The sequence below is a fragment of the Phoenix dactylifera genome, chromosome 11 (assembly GCF_009389715.1).
Source record: "Phoenix dactylifera cultivar Barhee BC4 chromosome 11, palm_55x_up_171113_PBpolish2nd_filt_p, whole genome shotgun sequence".
Lineage (NCBI taxonomy): Eukaryota > Viridiplantae > Streptophyta > Magnoliopsida > Arecales > Arecaceae > Phoenix > Phoenix dactylifera.
In genome coordinates, this window is record NC_052402.1 from 23,627,305 (window position 1) to 23,651,553 (window position 24,249).

Consider the following 24,249-nt stretch of genomic DNA (forward strand, 5'->3'; position numbering starts at 1 on the left):
GATTTCAAGTGAGGAGCTCAAGAAACTGGATCATCTGCTTTGGGAAGACCTGAATTCCAACTCGAAGGCGAGTTCTTTTCAAGCTGGGGAGAATGATGCAGGAGCAGCAGGGGTCGGCTCATTGCTTTCATGAGTCGACTCATGTGTAGCAGAGGTCGACTCATTGCTTTCATAAGTCGGCTCATGTGTTTAGTGAGTCGTCCTTTGATCCTGGCAGCATGACAGAGTTGGTTTTGAATTAAATTTGGAAACAATATATGGTTAATCAGCCAACATGCCATATACCATTGGAAAGCTCTACGCCTGTAGTTTCCAACGCACCTGATCTCGTGCCATTTGAAGATCCCTATAGAAAGTTATGGCATTTTTACTACAGCACGTCTGGACTAGCAGCGCCCAACGAAGTGCATTTAATTTGGTCTTTTTCCGGCACATAGTTTCATTTTCCTAAGTGTCTTTTGATATTTCTAAATATTGGAACATGTAACTAGACTCCCATCAATGTGTTTCAGCATTGTTTTGTCTTACCTATGCTTGGAGGGATGTTTCAAGATAGCATATAAAACTGGTACATGAATGAAATGAAAAAGGAGAGTTGTTATTTTTCATAATTCCTTTCCAGCAAGCTTTTCTTACTTTTGTGAGTTGAGTGGCATCCTCCTACCAATCAAGCGTGTGGCTTGGTCACATCAAGTGACATTTGCGATTAGTAGCGTCGAGTGGCATCCGCTGCCCCTGGTTGAGTGGCATCCTAGGATCATCTTTTTTCTTGGTTGAATCCTTTTGGTTTGGCCAAGACTTGTAGGTTTCAGCCTGCATCAGTATATTATTATGGAATATGTTATTTAGGAAGATTATGACGATGTATGATCTTATTATGGATATGATTGATTTTGACACCGCATAATTTTAAAACTAAAATATGAACCTAGAACTATTTGAATTTCGACCTGGCTATATTGAGGACCCCGCCAATGGGGGGTTAATATGTTGGCACATGATTTATCCTAAAGGTTATGTCCAAGATGATGAGCGACATCTCGCAAGCAAATATGCAATCCTGAAAGACTTTGCTGCAAGATGATATGTAGCTCACCGCAAGAAAATTAGTCGGTGTCATGACCCTACCATAGGAAAGATGTAGTCATAGCTCAGGATTGATAAAATAAATTGAATATTTGAAAAAAATTGAATCCATGAACAAAAATTTAATATTTTGAGAAAGATTTGATTCGTATATTAGTACTGCATATATGCTTATTTTTTGTAAATTATTATCTATTTGATTGCCTGATTTGTTTAGCTAAAGTGATCATGGCTGGCTAGGTTGTTTAACTCATGATACGATTTCTTACTGTTTTTACAGATCCGAAGAACTAGCCTGATCGAGATTTTTAATATGGAAGAGCGACTGGCAAAACTTTGGCACAGATGATCTTAGATTAGAGTTTCTTACCTTAGAAAAATGTTAGAATCGTGAGACATTTAAATGTTGAGCTACTTATTGAAAGAAAGATTGCATATTATTATTTAAATTGTTTCGCTGCATATTTATGATATCATGTTGAGAAGCCCTGCATGCTTGTGGGGAGGGTTCCCTATGAGTATGCGGCAGTTGACATGACCTCCGGTTCGTGAATTTGGGTTGGGGGTGTGACATACATGCATCGTAAATTTGTGCTTGAGAGAGAGTAGACCCATTTTTCTTCACTTTTAAACCCATGAGGAAAGTCACTTCCAAGCCTTTTATCATGATGACTATTTCTTTCTAAATAATTAACCCACTTCATATCTTGCTTGGTTGCTAGTAGCCACTTTAACAAAAACCTATGTAAGCTCATATTATAATTTGGTTTGAGTGAAAAGTCTTGTGCATAGCCACAAGCTAAATCTAGGTTGCAAAATATTTATATAATTGTTGACCAACGAGCAAAACAAGATACCATAGAAAACACAATACGCCAAGAACTATTGAACCATCCTAAACTGGGTGGTTCAAGGTGTACAAAATCAAATTGGTCCAAAATCGGGATAGTTTGGGCTTTCAAAATAAGAAAGGAGGTGAATTGGGCCATACCAGTCTAAATTGGGTCGAACTGATCAATTTTGCATGGTTTTGGGCGACACTAACATGGTTCGCTTGAGCCAAATCAGCCACCTTTATATAAGTCTTCTAGTGAACCCTCAGTCCCAATCTCTCTTGTTCCTCTCCTCGCCTCTCTCTCCTCAATCTCCCACAACTACCACCGCCAATCACCATCGATCGCCACCATCAATTGCCTCGATTGGGCACCTCAACCTACCATTTAACTCTTTCCCTCAAGAAACCTATCTCGATTTTTCTTTTGCTAGGCCCATATCTAAAAAACCTACTTTCTTATGATTACGAGCTTCATTCGAATATGAAATCCAATCCCAGAAATACAGCATTCCACTTTTTTTTTTACCACTCAAGGCTTCGAGACATTTCGAAATCGAGAAATCTCTACAGGAGAAGGTGCTATCAGAGAACAAATATCCGATTCAGAATTGCGAATCTCAACATCCTGCTCCCCATCCTCGACGTCTTCCACTCCAAACCATTCGAGACCTTGAAATCCTTGGTCAACTTTGCTTGCAGCCCTCCATGATCGCAACACCTTCACTGTCACCGTCTCCTCTGACGGTGCCTCCTCGGCATCCGCCGCTAGGTCACCACCTACGGGTAACCCCAAGCTTCCCTTTCTCCCTCTCTCTCTAGATTTTGGGGGTAGCAGCATCTGACCATCATAGTGCCATGCACTGTGAGTTGGTAATAGTACAATACCTTGTTGTACCAACACGATGCCTAACCGGCATGGGTCATAGGTACTAGTGCTGCTAAACTTGCTATACAAATTACAACGAGAATATCCTTCCAGGAATAATATGCATAGAAAATAGAAAAGGAAATAATGTATAACTATAAATGTTTGGAGAATTATCTTTAACAACCTCAGTGCAATGCATAGATCAGATTTATCGAACCACCTTGCATTGTGGTCTTATAGACACGCTCCTCCAAACATGGTGTTTAGAGATTAAGTTTATAAATAAGGACTGGGCAATAAAGGATATCCTTAAAAGAGTTGGCATAAGATGAAGGCAAAAATTTTAGTAAGTTAGCAACAACAAATAGAAAACAATATACTTTATTAACATTAAATACGAGCCCAGCTCTTGCAAAAGAGTGCAGTAGATAGATAAAGAAAATATCAAAAGAAAAGCAACAATAAATGAATCCTATTTAAGTATTCGGTAAGGGGGGTTATTGAAAATGGATGAGCCATGGTCTGCTGAACCGACCGGTACTGGTCGGTTCAGCCCAAGGTTCGCCGTACCGGTGCCGAACCCCGTACCGGTGCCGCACTAGTATAGACGTACCGAGTGTCGGTATGGTACGGTATGCTCGGTACCGACCGTACCGACATTGGTGTACTGATACCGGTACCCATCGGTACGGGTACGGTACGCTCGGTACCGACCGGTACCGACCGGTACAGCGAACCTTGGTTCAGCCCGTACCATACCGGTACCGACAGGCACTGGTACGGTACGGCTATTGAAATCGGTTCTAACCCAATCTGGGTCGGAACCGATCGGTTCATGGCCTATACTGGTGCGAACCAACTCGGTTCGCACCCGTACATATCCGTACCGGTCGGTTCGCACCGGTGCATACCTGTATCGGTGCCAACCGAGCCGGTTCACACAGGTACAGGGTGTTCTTCACGGGAGATAGCTGTGGCACTTTCGGTATGGTACCGGTTCGGCTCAGTTCGGTACCGGTACCGGACTGTACCGATACGTCGGCACGGTCAGTATGGCGAACCTTGGATGAGCTCAACCTGTTCCTCACATAATAATCTTGCAGAGGCAAAGAAGAAAACAGAAATCAAGGATCTATAAATAGTGCATGAATGAAAACGAAAAAGGAAACACAGAACAAATAAGTAGGCTCACTGGATACTTGGTGCCAGCATTCTGATGTTGTTGGGGTGAGATCCCAGGAATCAAAATGCACATTTCCATGTATGATCTCAATCTAGCATCATAATACATGTAGAAACATCACTAGTCAACTTAAGCACGCGTTCATATAGACAAATAGGTGAAAATGTTCATAAACTGTATCTATAATGCAGTAGGAGAAATTTTTAGAATCCATATACACCATTTCCAAGAACAATCACAATCTGGTAACGTGATACACAAAAATGGCAAATACAACCGATCAACTAAAATTTTGTCCTCAGCAATGTAACAAAGGAACAGATAAGAACAAAAGCTAAATGAAAAGATCTTCATGTTTGACACTTCTAATGAGTTCCTTCATCTTTTCTTCATGTAAGTAGTTTATCATAATTATTATCCATGACAATCACATGGAAGCCACAAATTCCTTATTTTTCTAAGACAAATAGTAAATTTCATATGCATAGAAAGATATGCGCTATGAACACATTATTATTTCAGATTCCTTCGCAAAATTAATACTCCCTTTCCACATGAAAGCAGGTCATAGTGGAAAAGGCCAACTCTACATAAAAAAAAACATACAGAAGATGAAACCACAAGGATAGTACTTTACTAGTTTATTTCAGCTTCAATTAACAAGGTTTAGATCAAGTATTTAAACATCAAGGTATAGATCCATGATGGTCACTGTCTAGTGAAGTACATAGTGGAATATTGGCTTGGCACTAGCAGATTTAAATGAGCAACAAAAAGAAAGTGCACCAAGTGATGCAGGTAAGTTCAGGGTTGGTTTTCCTACAGAATCTTTGTGAGGGGTGCCATATGCTGCTCCTCGACTGTATGGTATGTAGTGAGCAGTATAAGGCTGGTACAGGCAGCACCATAATTTTTGGTTTATTGACACAATGAAGAAGATGCGCATTGAATGAGGGATTTCAAAAGAAGGATAAAAAGTATAGAAAAGATAAAACACATAAGCATCATAGCTATGCCATGACATCTGAAGCTTCACAAATGTGAGAAGTTAGGATCCTTGCTGCACAGTACCGATAACTAACAATGGCAGCAACCTACTTATGAAGTAGGTAAGGACATGCAGGGGTGGAGATAGGAATATTCCCTAGGAGGGGCAAACATAAGGACAATATTTTTTTTATCTAAGAAAATTACATATGTTTTTTCTATAAAAGTTATGTTTATTTAAATTTTTATAGTACAAATTTTTACAGCTGGTCTCATACTAATTATTTTAAAATTTTCTTTGATGTAAAATGCTGATCAAAAAGTAAAATATTGTCTTATTTCAACAATCTTAGTAGAAAATTTGAAGAGAATACAAAATAGGAAATCCTGCATATGTATAATTATTTATAATAACAAATAACATATGCATGATAATCAACTTATGCAATCAAGAAGTTACTATCCTCTTACTCATTCTCCTTTTCTAACTCTACCATTTTTTCCTTTGTCAGTTTTATTTACATTTGGTTTCCTTCATTTTGTTACAGATTTGATAATAATAATAAAATGAAACATATTTATTCTCTTATTGTTTGAATAAAATGTAAGAGAGGGAAATGGGGGAGAAGACAGGAAGAGAGAGAGTTAAATTTGATGTTAATGTAGATGCATGTGACAGATTGAGAGAGAGAAGCATGGGAGAGATGGAAAGAAATAGGGGAGAGAGAGAGAGAGAGAGAGAGAGAGAGTGGTAGAAATAGGAACTAGAAAGTTGTTAGGATTGGTTTAAGTTTTCCTTCTCTTGGGTTCTGTTTCCCTTAGAGGTGTGGCAGTTTAGTCCTGCCAAATTATTCATTATTCTGAAATCAGACATCATATGTAAGCTGGTTTCCACTGCATGCCAATGCTACCATTCTAACACCCCATTCAACACTCGAGTGTACAAGCATAAGATCTGATTACATATCCCATGCTATAAAGCATAAACAACCTATATCAACTGAGAGCTTATCGACTCTATTGTCACAAAGATTTCAGAACTTAATTTTGTTTAATGATGTTTCTCAAAAAAAATTGAAAACTTAACATATGCTTAAACGTCAGACACATGGTATGTTGTACTGGCCTGAACCGGACGGTACAAGGTGTACTGTATCGTGCCGGTTCGGTACGGGTACCCGGTATGGATGGTGTACCAACACTCGGTATGCCAAAAAAAATTCGTACCGTACTGTACCGACACTGTGCTAGTGTCGCACCGGTACGGGGTCAGGTACCGAAACAGCGAATCTTGGTCCAATATGTTGTCAAAATCGTTTATCACAGATAAGCAATGATATGGGCCCGCAAGCTATTAAGTAGATAAATTGCAAGGATGTCGGAGTACAATTAGGATTATCAAAAAAGCAAATTGTGGTTGTTTATCTCAAAGATTGAGATGTTGGTGCCCATGTCTCTCACCTACCAGCAAAAAATATCGAGAGCAATGTTCATTATCTCGGTACCGGATCCCATACCAGTGCCACACTAGCAAAATGTCAGTGACTCGGTACGGTATAGTATGAAATTTTTTTAGCGTACTGAGTGTCGATACGCCATCCGTACTAATTACCAGTACCGATCTAATATGGTACGCCCTATACTATCTGATTCGAGATGGTACGGCACACCTTGGTGGAGAGCATGTGCAGATGCCAACACATGGACATGCCACTATGAACCAGCCAAATAGTAACCTCAATCCTTGGTTTTCCTAAATGACAAGAATGCCATAAAGCACCTGCGAAAGTTACTGATAACAGGAAAAATCTCTATCAAGAAATATTTGACATGGTAGTATTTGGATTACATTGACTTTAGCTACAATGCTAGAAGATTGCATTTTTATTTTTAGACACACAATTAACGCATGTAAAACTTAAATATGAATAGGTCATTGAGAAGTATATGCTAGGAATTTCATGTAGTTGAGGAAACCTGTCCCTAATCTATTTAGCAAGGGATATCTAAAATTAACATTATGATTATTGTAACTTATGCCAAAGAAACAATATGGCACTGCATTTTCGGTGTTAAGAGCACTTCAAAATGATGAAAATTCTTACTTGATTGAAGGAAAAGGGGTTTTGTGTCCAGTTAAGATAATCTATGGTGCTTTGCATTTAGGGATGCAGGGTGGGCAAGCTAATTAGTGTTCCCTGTCAGAAATTGGCTACACCCTTGTCCACTTCATCCTTCAATGCTGAGAGGCAAATTCCCATGCTCTTGAACTAGTAATTAAGAACTGCCACACTGTTACTTCTTCACTTATTTGTCCCATCATCATTATAGATAGAATCATAGAAAAGCACATTCTAGTTGTTTAATAATGCTTCCAAATATTTGACAAGCATAAGCATCCATGTTCCCACCACCATAATACCAATTCATGAAAGCAACATGGCCAAGTTAAAATTATCTCCTTGCTTAGATTTCACAGAAAAAATTAAAGAAGGGAGGCAAAACACATCCTTCTTTATTCTAATGTCCTTGAAAACCATAAGCTTAATTGCTGTCATGGCCTTTATCATCATCTATTACTTATCTTTGCTGAAAATTTTAATGGAAATGAGAATTTCATAAGAATTACGAGTAGGGACTGGTTTCTTCATTAGGATGTACATAAATGTCTTCATATCGCAAGAGGCAATATATAAGAAAATGAATAAATAGGATTTAAGATGCACCCAAATACAAACATATATGCAATGAAGGTGTCCTAGAAGATAATGAGTTGATGAATCATTAACAATAACATGTTGGATGGTACCGAATTGATCAACAAACCCCCTTAGTTGATGATGGCAACCTCATTCAGTTGTATAGCTCCGTCCTAAGTTGCATAAATTGAACTTTGGAAGATTGTAGAGATAATCTTGGATGTTAAGCCAATGGAAGTGTAGGCACTATGACTTGACAAAATTTTGTTACAGTAAAAGTATTGCAACCAATATGCAATTAACCTGTCTGCACATTTGCCCACTGGATTGGTTTTACTGGATAACTATCCCTTTTTTCTCATTCCACTCAATAAAAATGATTCTGGAAGGTGTTGCAGTGGATTCATTAACCTGACGGCAAATGGAAGAAATAAAATAAGTTGATTTTCAAAGATATATTGTTTTAGTAAATTCAATGCAGATTAGTTGGCCGAGCATGCTAGGTAGGAAGAGATGGTACTAGACACACTAGTCAAGAAACATAGATCAGAGTTCGTAAAAAAAAAAAAAGAACTTTTTTAGGTGACTGCAGGTACTGAGGTGATAGGTCAGGTAACTAAAAAAAATAAAAGGGTTACAGTTTCAACGAAAAAGAAAAAGAAAGTATATGAAGAAAATTTGTTTGTTATGTCAGTTGAATAGGAGGAAGAAAGACCAAAAAAAAAAATGGATGTTTACGGTTAGGTTTTGAACTTGATGAAGCGAAAGGAAAGGAACAAGAGTGACTAGGTTCAAAGCAGAAGTAAAGGAAATATGTGATCCATACATGGGCAACTAGGTCAGGGTAAAATAAGAAAATGTGAAAAAGAGAAAGGAGGAAGAAAAGGGTAAGCTTTAAGATTTAAAAACAGCAAAAGAGGGTGCTTAGCGTTAGGTTCTGAACTTGATAAAGGAAAAAGGAAATCAAATGTGTGACTCGTACGTGGGTGGTCATCTTTCAAGGATAGAAGAATATAAAAAGGGAAAGAAGAAAGACAAATGCTAGGCAAAAGGTTTTATTGAAAAGAGTGTAAAAGTGAAATTACCAAGAATGAGGTGATAGAAAGATAAGCAGAGATTTCAATTAGCTACATGGAGACCTCCAGAAATCTTTTGCCCGGATAATAGTTAACCATACCGCCTGAACCACCTGGTTTGGGACATACTGAACCGTACCAAGGGGAACCCGAGACGGGCCCCCCTTCAGTTCAAAATAGGAAGTAAAGCACTCCAAACAGGGTGATTCGAAGCGATATTGGTGCGAACTACCCGGTTCGCACCGATTCGGTGCCTGCTTTTTCCAATCTCGTCTCCACACCCCCCCCCCCCCCGGTCCAGCTTCAATAATAAAGGAGGTAGGATAACAAGGCATCCCGTGCCTTTTCAATCTCTCCCCCATTTTTTAAAATCTTGAAAACAAGGAGAAAACATGGAATTTCATGAGATTTGAGTCAGATCCTAGCTAAAAATAGATACTCACCCTTTCCCCTTCCTCATTTCCTAATTTTCTTTTAAAGGCTGAAATCTACCAAAAAAAATGAAGAAATAGGGGGAAGTCATCTCAAAATTTTTGATTTTGGCATAATTTTATGATATGTTGTAGTTCTATGAATGATCTTCACAATAGTACCAAAATTATAATTTTTAAATTAAAAATATATTTTTAGATTAAAAAATAAAAGACAAAATAATTGTCAAAAAATTTTGTAAAATCAGTAGCATGATTATAGGTATGCATTATACTGAAAATTCTCTTTTTCAAAAAAGTTAATTAAATAATGATACTCTGAGATAAAAATATATGTAGCATCCCGGTAAAAATTCTACATTATTGAATTAAAAACAATTTTAATATATTTTTAATTTAATATAGTTTATTATATAAAAATAATTACGACTATTTAATGAAGTGTAGAAATTATAAAAAAATCATACTACATGTAGATAATGTAAAATTATTTTTCTAGGCTAATTTGGAAAGTGCTTGATATTTGTAAGAATGGATCTGCACAAGAACAAACAAGTCTAAATACATTTGAACTAAACGGAACTGCCCCATACCGACAAGGTTCCACACTGGCTTAGTACAATATGCATCGAGCCGGTGGTTCGTGTCAGTTTTGGGAACCTTAATAACAATTAAGCTTAATGCCAAGATATACCACAAAGTGATAGGTTTCTTATTTAGGATCTATTGTACAAAATAATAAGATAGATATGTAATAGAATTAGCGCTTGTTGGATGAAGTGAAGAGAGGCATCTGGATATATTACACGATAGGCATATAACTTGAAGACTAAAGGGAAAATTTTACAGAACAGTATGGCTTGCCATACAAGTATAGCTCAAAATGCTAGGCAATAAAGAAAGTACATGAAGATAAGTTGGCGTAGCCGAAATGAAAATGTTAAAATGGATGTCTAGTAAAACTAGAAAGACAAAATAAGAAATGGACATATCTGACGATTTGTATGAGCTGCATCAAATAAGGATGAAGTAATGAAAAATGATTAAGATGGTATGGACAAGTATCTTGAAGATCTAAGGAAGCTCCAGTAAGGACAGGTACTTTGGTTTATGTTGATAATAATAAGAATGACAGGTACTTTGGTTTATGTTGATAATAATAAGAATGGAGAGGGAAGATCTAAAGAAACATGGATGAAGGTTGTGAGGCATTATGGAGAAACTTGAAATAACATCACAGGTGGCCTAAATAAAAAAACTTGGCAAATAAGGATTCATAAAGCCGATCCCAAACAGTTGGGAAAAGGTTAGATGGTTGTGGTTGTTAGGTGGTTTCAGCCACTTTCTACCGAAACTAACCATGGATAAAGGGCACCTAATGCGTGAATCTCTCACCATTAAGGAGTCTAGGGAGGGTCAGATATATACTGCCTTACCCCCTAGAGAGGTCATTAACATATTTCGAACCCATAACTTCTAGGTCAAAATGATGTAACCTTGCCGTTGTGCCAAGGCTCACCCTTCAAAACTAGTCATAATTATTGTTAAAATTTTGATTTACTGTTATCTATCATTTATAATTATTGTTAAGTTATTTAAGTATATAGGGGCTAATATGGTACCAATTTTCAATGGAAATTTTTTTCCTTTTTTCGAGTTAAAAGGAGAGGATACATGATAAACATAGTCCTTGACAAGCCAAAGCCCTTATAATGGCCCTTACTGTAATGCTTCCCATACTATCATAAACAAACAAATTTGACACATTTCGAAAAAAAACAACATTTTTCATAAAAAATAAATGTAGCATTCAATAATTACATGGATTAGTGGTGAGCTTTCTATCTCATTATTATGTTCATCCCGTCAGTACACCCATCCATGTCAAGATGATGATAACCATAATGATCATTTTTTGCATGACCCTCAATCTAATAATATATGGTACTAAACAGGTGAATATCATTTATTATATATCCTTTTGAACTTGTATTAATTTATGCTTGTTTGAAGGATATTTGGTATTTTACTAATAAGTAAATATCATTGCACTAAGCTTCAATACAGTCTATTTCAATCATGAAACTACCCAAAACTATAATAAATTATGATCATATATAACTTAAAGCACAATCAAATAATGGGAAATAACGTCTTGATCTTTTTCTTTTCCCGATTTTTCACTATTTTTGGATTTTAACCATTTTCACCAAAGTCTAAGGTTTCAAATACCAATGGAATGGGATGGTACCATATGTACAGTACCGGACTGATGGAAAGATGGTGCTTCTACGGGCCTTGGGACATTGAAAGCGTGGCCTTGTATGTACCGTTGTATCAATCCATATCGGTCAATATCAACAACATATTGATTGCAGCAGTCCACACAGTTGCTTTTCATTCATTTTGATTCTCTCAGTACCGATACATATTGACTGTGCTGATATTGTACCATTTTGATAAAAAACCAATACAAGGTTCAGTACAAATACTTAAAATCTTGGACAAAATACTCTGAAACTAAAGGAGGAAAATCACTTTGATCTCTTGTTTCGGAGAAATAAGTGGCTCACGAGGAATGGAAAAGCCAAGGAGCTCATTTAGGGTCATTCCAATCTTCGAGCCAATCAGCCCCGTCTTTTCAGTTTACCAAAGCTGGAAAGAAAAAAATATTCTTCACCAAGAAAGGTCGCGAAGTCACCTCCATTCTCGATTTCTATAAAGGAAAGTTGCCAAAACTGGCGGAACCAAAACTCTGCCCTAGGGAGTGAAACTAAAGCTGAGCTTTAAAACCTTAGAAGGTTTCACCAAGAATGACAAAGGACACTATAGACTACGAGGATAAGTGTTGAAAATCAAAAACCACAAGGATGGCTGTGTGGAGATGAACTCTGCTAGGAAGAAAAAGAAAATTAGAGTTCACGTGGAAACTTGACAACAGAATTGAACAGGAAACCTAAAACAACTAAACCTAGGTCTATTATCTGGGAAACAATAAATTGTTTAGGAGACATTTCTCAAACAGAGTACGCTTGATGATTCTTCGAAGACGATAGAGAGGAATCATAGAAACTAGAAAATATTAGGTGGCAGTTCTTCTAAGATAGACCCGACTATTTTGGTCCTGCTTCAAACTACCATCAACCCAGCAGTTGCAAACTATGACTGCTGGGTATGACTGCTGGAAGTAGAAAGTATCAGGAGAAGCTCTTCCAAGCCAGTACACTGGACAATTTTGGCCGTGCTTCAAACTACCACCAACCCATGAGTTGCAAGCTCCACTTGGGTATGACAGCTGAGAGTGAATATGTATCTTAAGTACAATTCTTTTCAGATCTTTCACAATTTCTTCTTTCATGACCATATCTAAGCGTCATAACCATGCCCAATTCTACGTGTCACGTGCAGGCACTTCACGGTAAATCGAAAGGACTGAGTAATATATGTTGCAACAACCCATATTTAAAGTGGAAATCTTTAATTTTAGCAAGTTTTCATTAAGACAACCACTTTCACGATTTTTCACTTGTGTTCTTAAGTTTTAAGTTAACTTTCTTCTACCTTGGCAAGCTATCTATGTGTTAATTTCTTTCAGGTTTCAGGTGAAGGGGATAAGATAGACAATCAAGAGTAACAAAATATTTGGAAATGATATAAGTGCATAATTATAAACAATGTGTGGGATCTAGATTTTCATTTGGAGGATTGAGTTCATCAATACAGGAAAACTTCCTGTAGAGCTTAAGAAGTTATACAAGGGACACATGGATCTGATTGGAAGTTGAAAATTGGAGACAGGACAGGTTATCCTCAGGACGATCAGCATGACATGGCAGCTATCAGGGTTATAGGTACAGCAGTCACTACGATTTACACATTTTGTATGTGCACATTTATATTTTGATGATGAATAAAAAATATTAAAATTACATTACTAAAATTGAAATATTTAATCTATAAATGACTTCAGAATCAACTTTTTCAAGATTACCATTTACCTGTATGCGAGCTCCTTTGTGTGCTCACTCCAGCCTTCAAGATGCTGATCCAACAGAGCACGGGTACGGTCGCTTATCTGAAAAACATGTGGGGATCCTAAGATCAATTCTAGGATCACAACTCCCACACTCCACATATCATACCTATCAAAGTAAGAAAACAGAGTTGTTGAGTACAAATTTCTATTAAATTGTGAATAACAGAATGCACATTAGCATGAAAACACAGACTTCATAATGAAGAAGTCATTAAAGAACAAATGGATAATAAAATGAAAAGGAAAATTCAAAAAGGGCACCTAAGATATTAAATAATAGAATATTCCAATTTAGTTGAGAGATTATAACGAACTTTAATGTAACACTTTTCGGCCCCTGAAACCAGCTTGCATTTAGTAGAGCTTCGGGAGGAGTATACTCAAAAGTCTGCTCAGATCTGGAAGACATGAAGGGTAATGAGAACAAAGAAAAAGTAAAAGATACAGAATAAGCATCTAGCATGTTAGACACCAAATATAATAAACGAGATAAAGATTATATTCTAGAAGCACCATATAGAGTGGCCAACAAGGCTTAGTAAATGCTCTAGTCTCACATCTGTGACAAATTTAAGGTGCTATTATTAATTCATACAACATTTTTAAGACAACATACCTAAAAATGTAAAATTCCTAGCTCTGTAAACATGTCTATAAAGCAGTTGTGATTGTCAATAGGACAATTCAACTTTCAACTGACGCCTCAAAGTGCCTCGAGGCCGTATGTCTATATTTTAAGGGAAAAAAAAGTCCCTCTTCCCACTTTTAGAAAATGGAAGTCTCATTCATATTTTAGAATATAACAGAAAAATTAAATGGGGAAATTCACCATTCCCCTTTTCTCTTTACCTTGGCCAAAGAGTCTCCTATGAATGTTCTTTCATAAATGGTGAATTTGAGCCATTGAAGCATAAGGGTTCAGTCTTCCGTTTTCTCTGCCGATGACATGCTAGCGCTCAGGAAGGAAGATTGGGTTTTATTCATAGAGATAGAGACCAAGTCTGCTACCCTGTGAACAAGTGCTGGAGTTTGGACTAAGCATCACTAAAACTAAGACTATGAATTTTAGCTAAATACTAGCATTCTCTATTACCGAAAAAACTAAACATGCACCAGAATTTCGAGCATAAAAAGTAAATAACCTGAACACAAGCTGGGCCTAGTTCACTCATGTTCAGTTCAATATAGCTCGAAAAATAAATACACAAAGTAAATATTGTATATAACATGTTGATTACTGATTTTTATAAATTATATAACATTCTATGTTTATATTTAACTAGAAAGGATTTTAATTTAAATAAGTAAACCCCTAGTTTTTATTAATGAATCCAATGTCTCAAGTGTTTGTTTCCTAATAAACATTGAAGCCCTTAGATTCATATCCACTAGCTCATTTCAATCAGAGAAAATGTAAAGTTGCACTAGCTCTTCCATTGTTTTTCTTCTTCTAATGTTCCAGACAAGGTTCACCGATACCATGGTTTGCCATATCGGCCCGAGCTGGACTAGGGCATACCGTATCGTACGATTCAGTACCGGTACATGGCATAGGTGGCGTACCAACACTCGGTATGTCGAAAAAATTTCGTACGATATCATACCGACACGGTACTAGTGTGGCACCATTACGAGGTCCAGTATCAATACAGCGAACCTTGATCCGTACTCTACCATTCCAAAGCAAACCAAAAATAGGGAAGGGAGGGAAAGGAAGAGAGAATAAGAGAGGAAGAGGGGGAGGGAAGGAGAGAGAGAGGTGGGGAGAGAGGAAGGGCGGAAGGGAAGAGAGAGTGGAGGAGTGCCATGGACGCTAGGGGAGAGAGGAGTGAGAGAAAAACAGACCTGAACCCATGGACTGCCGTACGGGCCGGTACATAGCGGTTCGGCCCTAGACCGGTACCGAATCCACGTGGAATCCGGTACCGGGTTGGTTTTTTAGCAGAGTCGACCGGTACGTGCTCCGTACCGGTCGATACTGGCCAGTACCGCTTGGTACCAGCCTCATACCGGTGCCAACCGGCCGGTTCGCACCGGTAAGCAAAAAAAAAAAAAATTCTTAAACAACCACAGCGCCTAGCGCTGTGGTTTTTGAAGCTACTGCGTGGCGCGTGGTTTCAGAAAAGAAGTGGCCGAGAGGCCACTTCTGTTGCTTTTGAAAATAAAGGAGTGGCCGAGAGCCACATTTTTTAACCATGATGGCCGAGACAGCATGATTCTGCGCCTCGGCCTTCCTCACTCGTTCGGTTATAAAAACCGAACGAGAGCATTCAATTCAAACTCCAGAGGGATTTTATACAGTGAGCCTTTGAGGAGTAACCAGAGAAGGAAAGATTTGAGAGATAGCCCACATATTTAGGAGGAGGTCCTGCCCAAAAAATCCAGCAAAGACTATTTAAAGTGTGATTTTTTTGTCCTATGTTATTTCATTAATTTTGTTAATAAGTAACTTAAAAAAAATAGTTCATAAATTGCTTAAAAAATAAGATCATGCGAAAATTTACTCCATTAGCTTAATTTTTTGATAAGTTGCACATTTATGATAGAAATGGAGCCATCAAGAAAAACGAACCCTACAAAGCGTGATATTGGCTTGTCTTATGGGCGAAAACTTGGAAGAGAGGGGCAACGGCACCATTTCAATGCAACTTTTGCAACAAGATTTTCAAGGGAGGGGTAACCAGATTGAAGCAACACTTAGCCGAAAATTCCGGTGAGGTTGCTACGTGCCCGAATTGTCCTGGCGAGATTCGTATGCTGATAAGGCAGAATTTCGTTGAGGTCAAAGAAGCAAAGGAGAGGACTTCCAACAAGAGGGCGGAGGTCGATCGCCGAGCGGCAGAGCCACCTTTCTATCACTCTAGGGAGCCAGAGGAGGTTGAGGATCTAGATGAGGAGGAGGCAGATATTCAGGCGGCCATGCAGGCAAGCCTGGATGATCAGTGGCAGCAGGAGATGGCCAGGCATAGGGCCCAATTTGGGCCCTCTGCATACGAGTTGGACGGCGGTTCTGGGAGCACTAGACAAGATCCAGAGTTCTTGAGGACAACTTCAGTCAGGGAGGGCGTCAGCAAAGAATGTGACCGGATTGCATCTATGCTGGATAGTTTTGGTAGCCGAAAGAAGTCATGTAGAGAAATTCCACAAGGAACGACAATTCATGATGTAGATCCGCATGCTCTCCCCAGCAGAGATTTAAGGCAGCAGAGGGTAGACACAATGTGGATGAAGGATAAGAAGAAAACTATGTGGCGAGCTATTGGATCCTGATTACACTTCAGCCACATTCCAGCGAATATGACAGACAATACATACTACAGGTCTGCCATTACCGTCATACAAGCTACCGGTCCCGGTGTAATTTCTCCAGGCCCGAAGGACATATACGGTGAGCTTCTTGACAACAATAAGGAGCTGGAGAATTGGATTGACTCCTACAAAAGCAAGTGGCCCATATATGGACTAACCATCATGTGTGATGGTTGGACCGGTCCGACCAGGCGGAGCATCAACTTCCTGACATACTATGATGCGAAGACCTTCCACAAGTCGGTTGATGCTTCGGCTTATGTGCACAACACCGTGTACATGCTGAAACTTATGGAGGATGTGATTGATCTGGTAGGAGAGGAGAATGTCGTGCAGGTCGTCACTGATAATAGGCTACAATATAAGGCTGCCGAGCAGGTCTTCATAGAGCGGCAACCACATATTTTCTGAACCTCATGTGCTGCACATTGTATCGATCTCATGCTGATGGACATTGAAAAGATCCGTGGGGTGCAACAAACGGTGGAGACAGCCCAACGCATTACCAGGTATATTTATAACCATAACTGGATCCTTTCACTGATGAGAAAGTATGCAGGGGGAGAGATTCTAAGACCAGGAGTCACACGGTTTGCTACCAACTTCATCGCACTTGATAGCATACTCAAGAAGAGAGGAGCCCTACGTCAGATGTTTGCCAGTTCCGAGTGGCATGATAGTAGATATTTTTATGCCGACACTGAAGGGAGCAAGATAGAAGACTTGGTGACGAGACAGTCAATCTGGCAGCGGGCTACTACAATAGTCAAGGCTATCAAACCATTATATGAAGTGTTGCGGGCCGTAGATAGCGAGATCTACCCCCAGATGGAATTTTTGTATCACATGATGGTCAAGGCAAAGGATCAGATTATGGAGATAGATCCAGCACATGGCCGGTCGTACATCAACATCATTGAGCGATGGTGGAGAGCGCAAATGGGTAAGGAATTGCATCTAGCAGGTAAGCTAAGATATAATTATAGTGACAATTATAGTGATAGATGTACTTATATAATTATGCTAAGATAGTCTCGTATATCTGCAGCATACTACCTAAACCCCCAGTTTCAGTACAGTATAGATGGAATTGGTATGGATGAAACATTTCTGGATGCTTTGCGTAATGTGATTTACAAGATAGAGCATGATCCAGAAAAAGCGGCCCTATGTCTTGAAGAGATAATTATGATTTAGTAAATACCAGCATGTGTAAGTATACCGGCATTTTCAATTATTAACATAGTAGAACATGCTTCTTTTTCACAGAGCAAATTATTTAGAGAGGGCAGCTACAGTTTTGGCCAACGAGCGGCTGTCGTCAGCAAACACTATGAGTCCAGGTACGTGACACATCAAGAAAACATTCACCTAGTGTTACTTAGTTATTAATATGGAACTATCATATATGTAATTTTCATAAATATTTTTACAACTGAATGGTGGGTGCATTTTGGCGGGTCCGTGAGAAATCTAAAGCGGATAGCTATCCGGATCCTCTCCCAAACAGTCTCCTCTAGTGGATGTGAGCGCAATTGGTCCACCTTCGCCCTTATCCACAGCAAATGATCCGATTTATGGGACCTTCACTGATGATGACGATGATCCACTACTCGGTTGGCTTGTAGGCCAGCAGCAGAAGCCCGAGCTTGACGAGCCAGGATCGCCTCCACGACTAGCTAGCTCATAGCCACCGAGGCTAGGGTCGATCCAGAGCAATGGGCTGAGCGCAATATTCCACGCACTCCCAAAGCTGATCAGTTGTAGACACAGGAGAGCCAGTCACCACATGATTAGTACGAGACACCCTCCAAGAGAGCTGATCGAGAGATGCTCGACAGACAAGGGCAACATAGCCAGACAGAGAGGGCCAGAAAAGGAAAACAAAGGGTCCCAATAGAGAGTGTCGAGGAGGAGACTTGGACCAGCAGCGATGAAGATTCTGGTGGTGATGGATCTTCTAGCCATGAAGGAAGCGGAGGACAGTATGGTACTTATGAGGCATAGCCGGAGGGTGGTCTTTGTTTCACTGGTGAGTCCCAATTTACGGATCCTACACATGATACGGACCACGGTCGACCACCTGATAGATTCCGTGAGGATATCATTGGATATAGAAGACGGGCTCTTCGAGGTCGTTCAGGAAGACAGGATACGGCTGCATATGAGCTCGCATACGGATACGGATTCTATTATCCACAGCCTCAGCCTGACGAATATGGATATGGTGCATCGGATTTTGCTTCCGCCATATTTGGATGGGCCCCTACACAATTAGAGGACACCTCTCAGAGCCAGAGCGTGAGCGAGAGATCCGACAGTTCTTATAACCTGGCGCGCGTTCCTTCTGATTGAGTTGATTTGCCTCCTGACTATACTTATGATCCGGATATCTACGAGAGCCATCGGCACTCGTCCCGATTTTAGATATCTGAGAGTGCTTTAAATGTATGTAAATGATTGTATCTTAATTTGAAGATATTTTATGTGTATCATTTTATCATTTGGAACTGAAGGAGCTAATAACATGCATCATCTATGTTTCAAATTTCAACCCTAAATTTAAGCATAAAAACATCAAAAATCATGAAAAAAGCAATAAAAAACATCTTCACTTAATTTAAGATCCAACAGAGACAACATTTAAAAAAAAAACCCAAATTTCTAGCTCGCCGTACCGTGCTAGTACAGTACTGATACCGGCAGTACGTACCGGACCGGACCGGCCACCGGAACGCCGACCGGTATCGGTACAGCGGACCATGCCTGAACCTAAACACTTGGAGACGGGGAGAGAGAGACCCCAACGACCCAACCCGAAGAGGGAGGGGAGAGAGAGACCCCAACCCTAAGAGGGAGGGAAGAGAAAGGGAGGGAGAGGGAGGGGGAACCGAAAAAAGGAGAGAGAGAGGGAGAGAGGAGTGGGAATCACCTGTTAGAAGAGAGGAGCGGCCAAAGTAGGCTTCACGAGGCGGCGAGGGCATCGGGAGAGAGGATCAACCTGAGGAGGCTTCACAAGAGAAGCTGAAGGAGACTTTGCGAGGGTGTCGACACTAAAAGAAGCAGCTGCACATATCGGGAGGAGAGAGACTTAGCTCGCACAGTCGCATGGGTTTATGTACCAAATCGGTATGCTGAACCATATGGGTAACCGACCAGACTGGTTCGGTACATCCCAAACCAGCTAGTTCATCACGGTTCAGCAATCCTTGGTTCCAAAGCAACCACCGACCATCCCTCATCTTCTTTCCTCTCTTCAAATCCCTCATCTAACCTCTAACTCCTATGCCTCCACAAACTCATCTCCATCCTCTTCCTCTCCAACAAAACATGATAGTTCATCCCCTCCAAACAGCCTTTAGATTCTACCTCTTCATCCCTATGATCGAGGCACTGAGGCTAGCTAAGAACTTGATCTAGTGAAGGAATGTTCTTTCGCTGCCCCCTCCTCCTACAACCATATCTACCCAGAAGAGCTTCAAATCCAAGATTTGATTCAAGACTTGGAGAAGAGACATAGGAGAATAAAGAATGTTTGGGTTTTCTTTTTCTTATATACGTTAGATTTTGGATTTTCCATTAGAATAGCTAGAAAGGCTTAGATTACTCGATGTTTGAAGCCCAATCTTGCCAAGCTCAAGCTGACTAAATATATTATGACTTGATCTTGAAATAATTCTTCCTAGCTCAACCCAAATAATTTTGATTCGAGCTAGAGAAAGCCTCAGCTTGCTAGTATTCAGCTTGTTTACGACCCTACTGGCCACCTAAAATTGGCTTCTTATTTGAGGCCATATTCCACTTGGAACTTGAAATCATTGCAATGCCAAAATAAAATTTTATTCTACAACATGTTACATTGCATAATAATAATATCTTATTAATATTGATTAATTTTCATATTTTTATTTTTCTTTTCACAATTGAAGTGCAAGTTAACTATATGCACTTCAAGTAATTAGGATTTGGGGGTACCGGGCGTACCCATACCATATCGATACCGAACCGAGACTCGGTATGATAGGTATATTGAGCCTGGTATCGAACCAAGACTCATCATGCCGAACCAACCCCCATAACGGGTGTATCACCTCTATACCATAGTACCAATACAGAGTCCGGTACCAAGATGGTGACCCTAGATTCATGATTTGTAGAGAAATCACATTTTTGATTATTTAGAAACAGTTTTCTATGCCATTAAGAATTATTTAATTTCAAAAGTTAATACTAATAATTCAAGATGCAATATGAAATAAACACTACCTTTCTTAGAAAATATTACCTACTTATCTCACAACAAAAATATTTTCTTAGTTAATTTACAAAATCAGATCATTTCCAAAATATCAAATCCTTGAGGGATTTTGTAGGTCAACCCCTTGGGCAACTATGTAAAATGATCAACTTGAGTTAACGTGATTTGGTTTGGCTGATTCCAATGTTACATTTGTCAAGACCCATGAGGGTGTATTTAGTCCCCCATCAATTGTGCATCAGGAAGATTATAAGTATACAAGGTCGAAAATTCCAAATAATAACTTTTGGTTAGAATTTTTTGTGTGAACTCTTGGGTCAATACAAATGGTATCAAAGCTAACTCGACCCACAACTCATGTAACTATGGGAAACTACAGCATGGGCCACTTTGGGGCTTTCTTTAACAAGGTCACCAGAATTTAAATAGAGGGAGTATGTGAGGACTTGTGCGAGCATGTTCTTTAGTCCCACATCAATTGTGTGTTAGGTGAGGTCCTAAGCATTTAAGCAAGCCAAGGATCCCAAATAACAACTTAACTAGTCTTTTTGGGTGATGTTTCAGCTTGTTACAACATTTAGACAAGATGTACATTTGGGATGAATGCAAACATGCTGAAAATTAATTTGATTAGCATGCAATTAATGTAGCACATGAACAATTAAAACACAAACAAGCTACCAAATTTTTACTTATTTTTACAATTTTAAATATCTTCTATAAACATTTACTTGAAAACATAAAGCTTAAATTATTAAAATGTCAATACATTGCAGATCAGGCCCACTCAACAACATAAAAAGAAAATCAACCAAATTTACATCACCTCATCATGTTACTTTTAGATTTGCGGTGAAGCTCCCAAATCACCTAATTTCATAAGTACGACACGTATACATGCTCTTTTAACAACAAATTTTGGAAAAGGAAAAATAAAAAAGGTGAAAGCAGCCATGACCTAAGTTGCATTGGCTAGAATATCGATAATTAGAAGGTTAATTTAGATTTGATCACTGATAGTAGAAATCTACTCGACTATATTGTAGGCTTCTTGGAATATAGTTGCATCCAGAGCAGTCAATGATGATTAAAAGAAAAGGATAAAAGAGCTAAATGGGAGGCAGTGTTCAATGTCTAGAATTCCACACCTATAGGTGGAATATTGAGAAGTAGATAAATTTTCAACAAAAAAAAGCCACTCTAAACAAATTATTATCTGCAATCTTTAGCTTCAAAAAATAAGAAAAAGGAATATATATATAATATATATATATACATATATATATATATATATATATATATATATATATTCCATGCAGGGAATCTGAGAGAATTTAGATAGCCCATTAGGTTTTTGTAGTAAAAATGACAATGATATCTCAAGAAAACAAGTAACTATCATCAGAAAAACACTGGATATTAATTTATGATACGAATTTAAATAAGGAAATTGTTTATTCAAGCAGCTAGAAAAACTTAGAGAATTATTAAACAAGTACAAGGAATTGTACCTAGTTGGCCCAGACCCGTATAAATGCTTCATGGTAAAATCATCAATGGCACTACCAAAATCAATAATTCGCCTAAACAATGGAAAAAATAATTATCAGCTGTTACCACTCAATTTAATAAAAGAGGAGCAAAGTCCAATTTAGATGCAATCTTGACTAATAAATCAATTTATTTTTTATTCCAATTTCAAAACATGTTGAATTTTTCATATTCCGAATGTTGAAATAAGATTTATTTAATGAATGAACGTACACTTCTACAAAAAGTCTAAGAGCAAGATACAAGACTGTAAAAGAACTGTACATTCTGAGATGCATTTGTTTTGCTCTGCTAGGAATTTCCCTTAAGCATCTTCCAGTGTCCACATCTTCAAAACACACAATCATGTTTTCTTTCGCACAAGAAAAAACATATATGTTAGTATTATACTTGAACGATTCAAATACGTTATAAATTCACAAATTCACAAATACTATTTAATGACTATGCCTAAATGATTTAGTTTATGACAAGTAATATGTACCCAAGAAAATAAGAAAAACACGGTCAACATAAGATCATATTGTTTAGGTATTGGAGGCCACAACTACATATATGCACATCGTGCCGGCAAAGAGAATGAGACTTTTAGTCATATTGAATTTAATTATTATACTTAAAGAAACTTGATTAGCGGACAATGAAGAAGAAAGGTACAATTATGAGTATACAAAAACAAATAAAGCATATTTTTAAATATAATAGCTATATAAAAAAGATGTGAAGTAATTCATTGAAATCAAACTTCACAAGAGGTCAACTTTCATACATCTAAACTTTCTATGCTTTCTATAAATGCAAAACTCATATACTTTTGGAGGATGTCCATTGGTGATTCTATGTCAATGATATTGTTTCATGATGAACCGCATAGAGAAGAACATTAACTTAGAATTAGTTAAAATAGCTTTGGACAATAATAGGGAAAGAAATTAATACCTACATTAATTCAGCCCAACATTAGTGTAACATATGGACTCATGGATGCCATTATTATTGAGTAATAAGATATTCCTCCAATAGATTATCACTACCTCAGCTTCATATACAATAGATAAGTAGATAGGTGAGAAAGTCTAGCATATAAGGTGGACAATGTGGTGACTGGTGATGCACCTCTACAGAGTGTGTGATTGGACACCACTAAAACTAAATATCTACCAGAAAACCAGCTAAAACGAATATTTAATTAAAAGTTGATTGGGGAAAGACGTAAGGTAAACATAATAAGAAACTTAGATACATAGACAGTATAAATAGAAAGAAAATTAATAGAATTGAAGTGCTATCATTCAACAATTGCCCCATTGTAGATTACTTTTAAAAATGATTGTTCCCATACCATATGCTGCTCAATGGCAGAAGCATTAAAAAAAAGAAGTGGGGAAGGGGGGGAATTAGATAGGATGTCCCCAAAGTATAATCTTCGATATATATGTATAGGAATATCATGACAAGAGAAACATACAAAAAGATGCACAAAATACATCAACAATTGATGCAAGCGATGATATACATGAAGATCTCTAGGAACCGAACAAGCTTTTGTTTACTAACTAAATCAAATACATATCTTGGTAGTTTATGACCTCAATCCAAAGTATAATATACAATCTCAAGCATACAAATGGATGAGGAACTCTTAACTGCACTAAGAAATGTGACTTATACAATGGAGCTTGGTGCAACCATTGCTACCCAATGTATAAATAAGGTAAACTGAATTTAATGGGATGCCACAGTAGAGAATAACACATTGGCTTATCAAACATGCAATATAATACCATGGTGTGTGTTTTGCAGACTAAAGCATTAAGGGAGGGCACCCATAGCTTTGTCAAGAAGGGAGCTATCGCAAGCATATTAGATAAGAATTAGGTGCTCTTGTCTCGAGTCCAATTTCACTAATATTGTATAAAAAATGGTGTCT

At 38.3% G+C, this 24,249-nt stretch overlaps 1 protein-coding gene across 6 annotated transcripts in view; it reads right to left on the reverse strand.

Moving 5' to 3' along the window:
* Positions 1-24,249, reverse strand: part of LOC103718236 — a 94,283-nt gene that overhangs the window by 26,410 nt on the left and 43,624 nt on the right. For 3 of the 6 annotated variants that reach the window (XM_039131925.1, XM_039131921.1, XM_039131920.1), the window contains 5 exons: positions 22,533-22,671; positions 22,280-22,351; positions 13,516-13,599; positions 13,164-13,307; positions 3,982-4,063 (listed from right to left, as the gene is read on the reverse strand). In XM_039131925.1, coding sequence (XP_038987853.1) covers positions 3,982-4,063; positions 13,164-13,307; positions 13,516-13,599; positions 22,280-22,351; positions 22,533-22,671 — 521 coding nt within the window. Of the gene's footprint in view, positions 1-3,981; positions 4,064-6,666; positions 6,752-13,163; positions 13,308-13,462; positions 13,600-22,279; positions 22,352-22,532; positions 22,672-24,249 lie in introns of those variants that run through there. The other 3 variants (XM_039131922.1, XM_039131923.1, XM_039131924.1) reach the window with 2 other exon arrangements.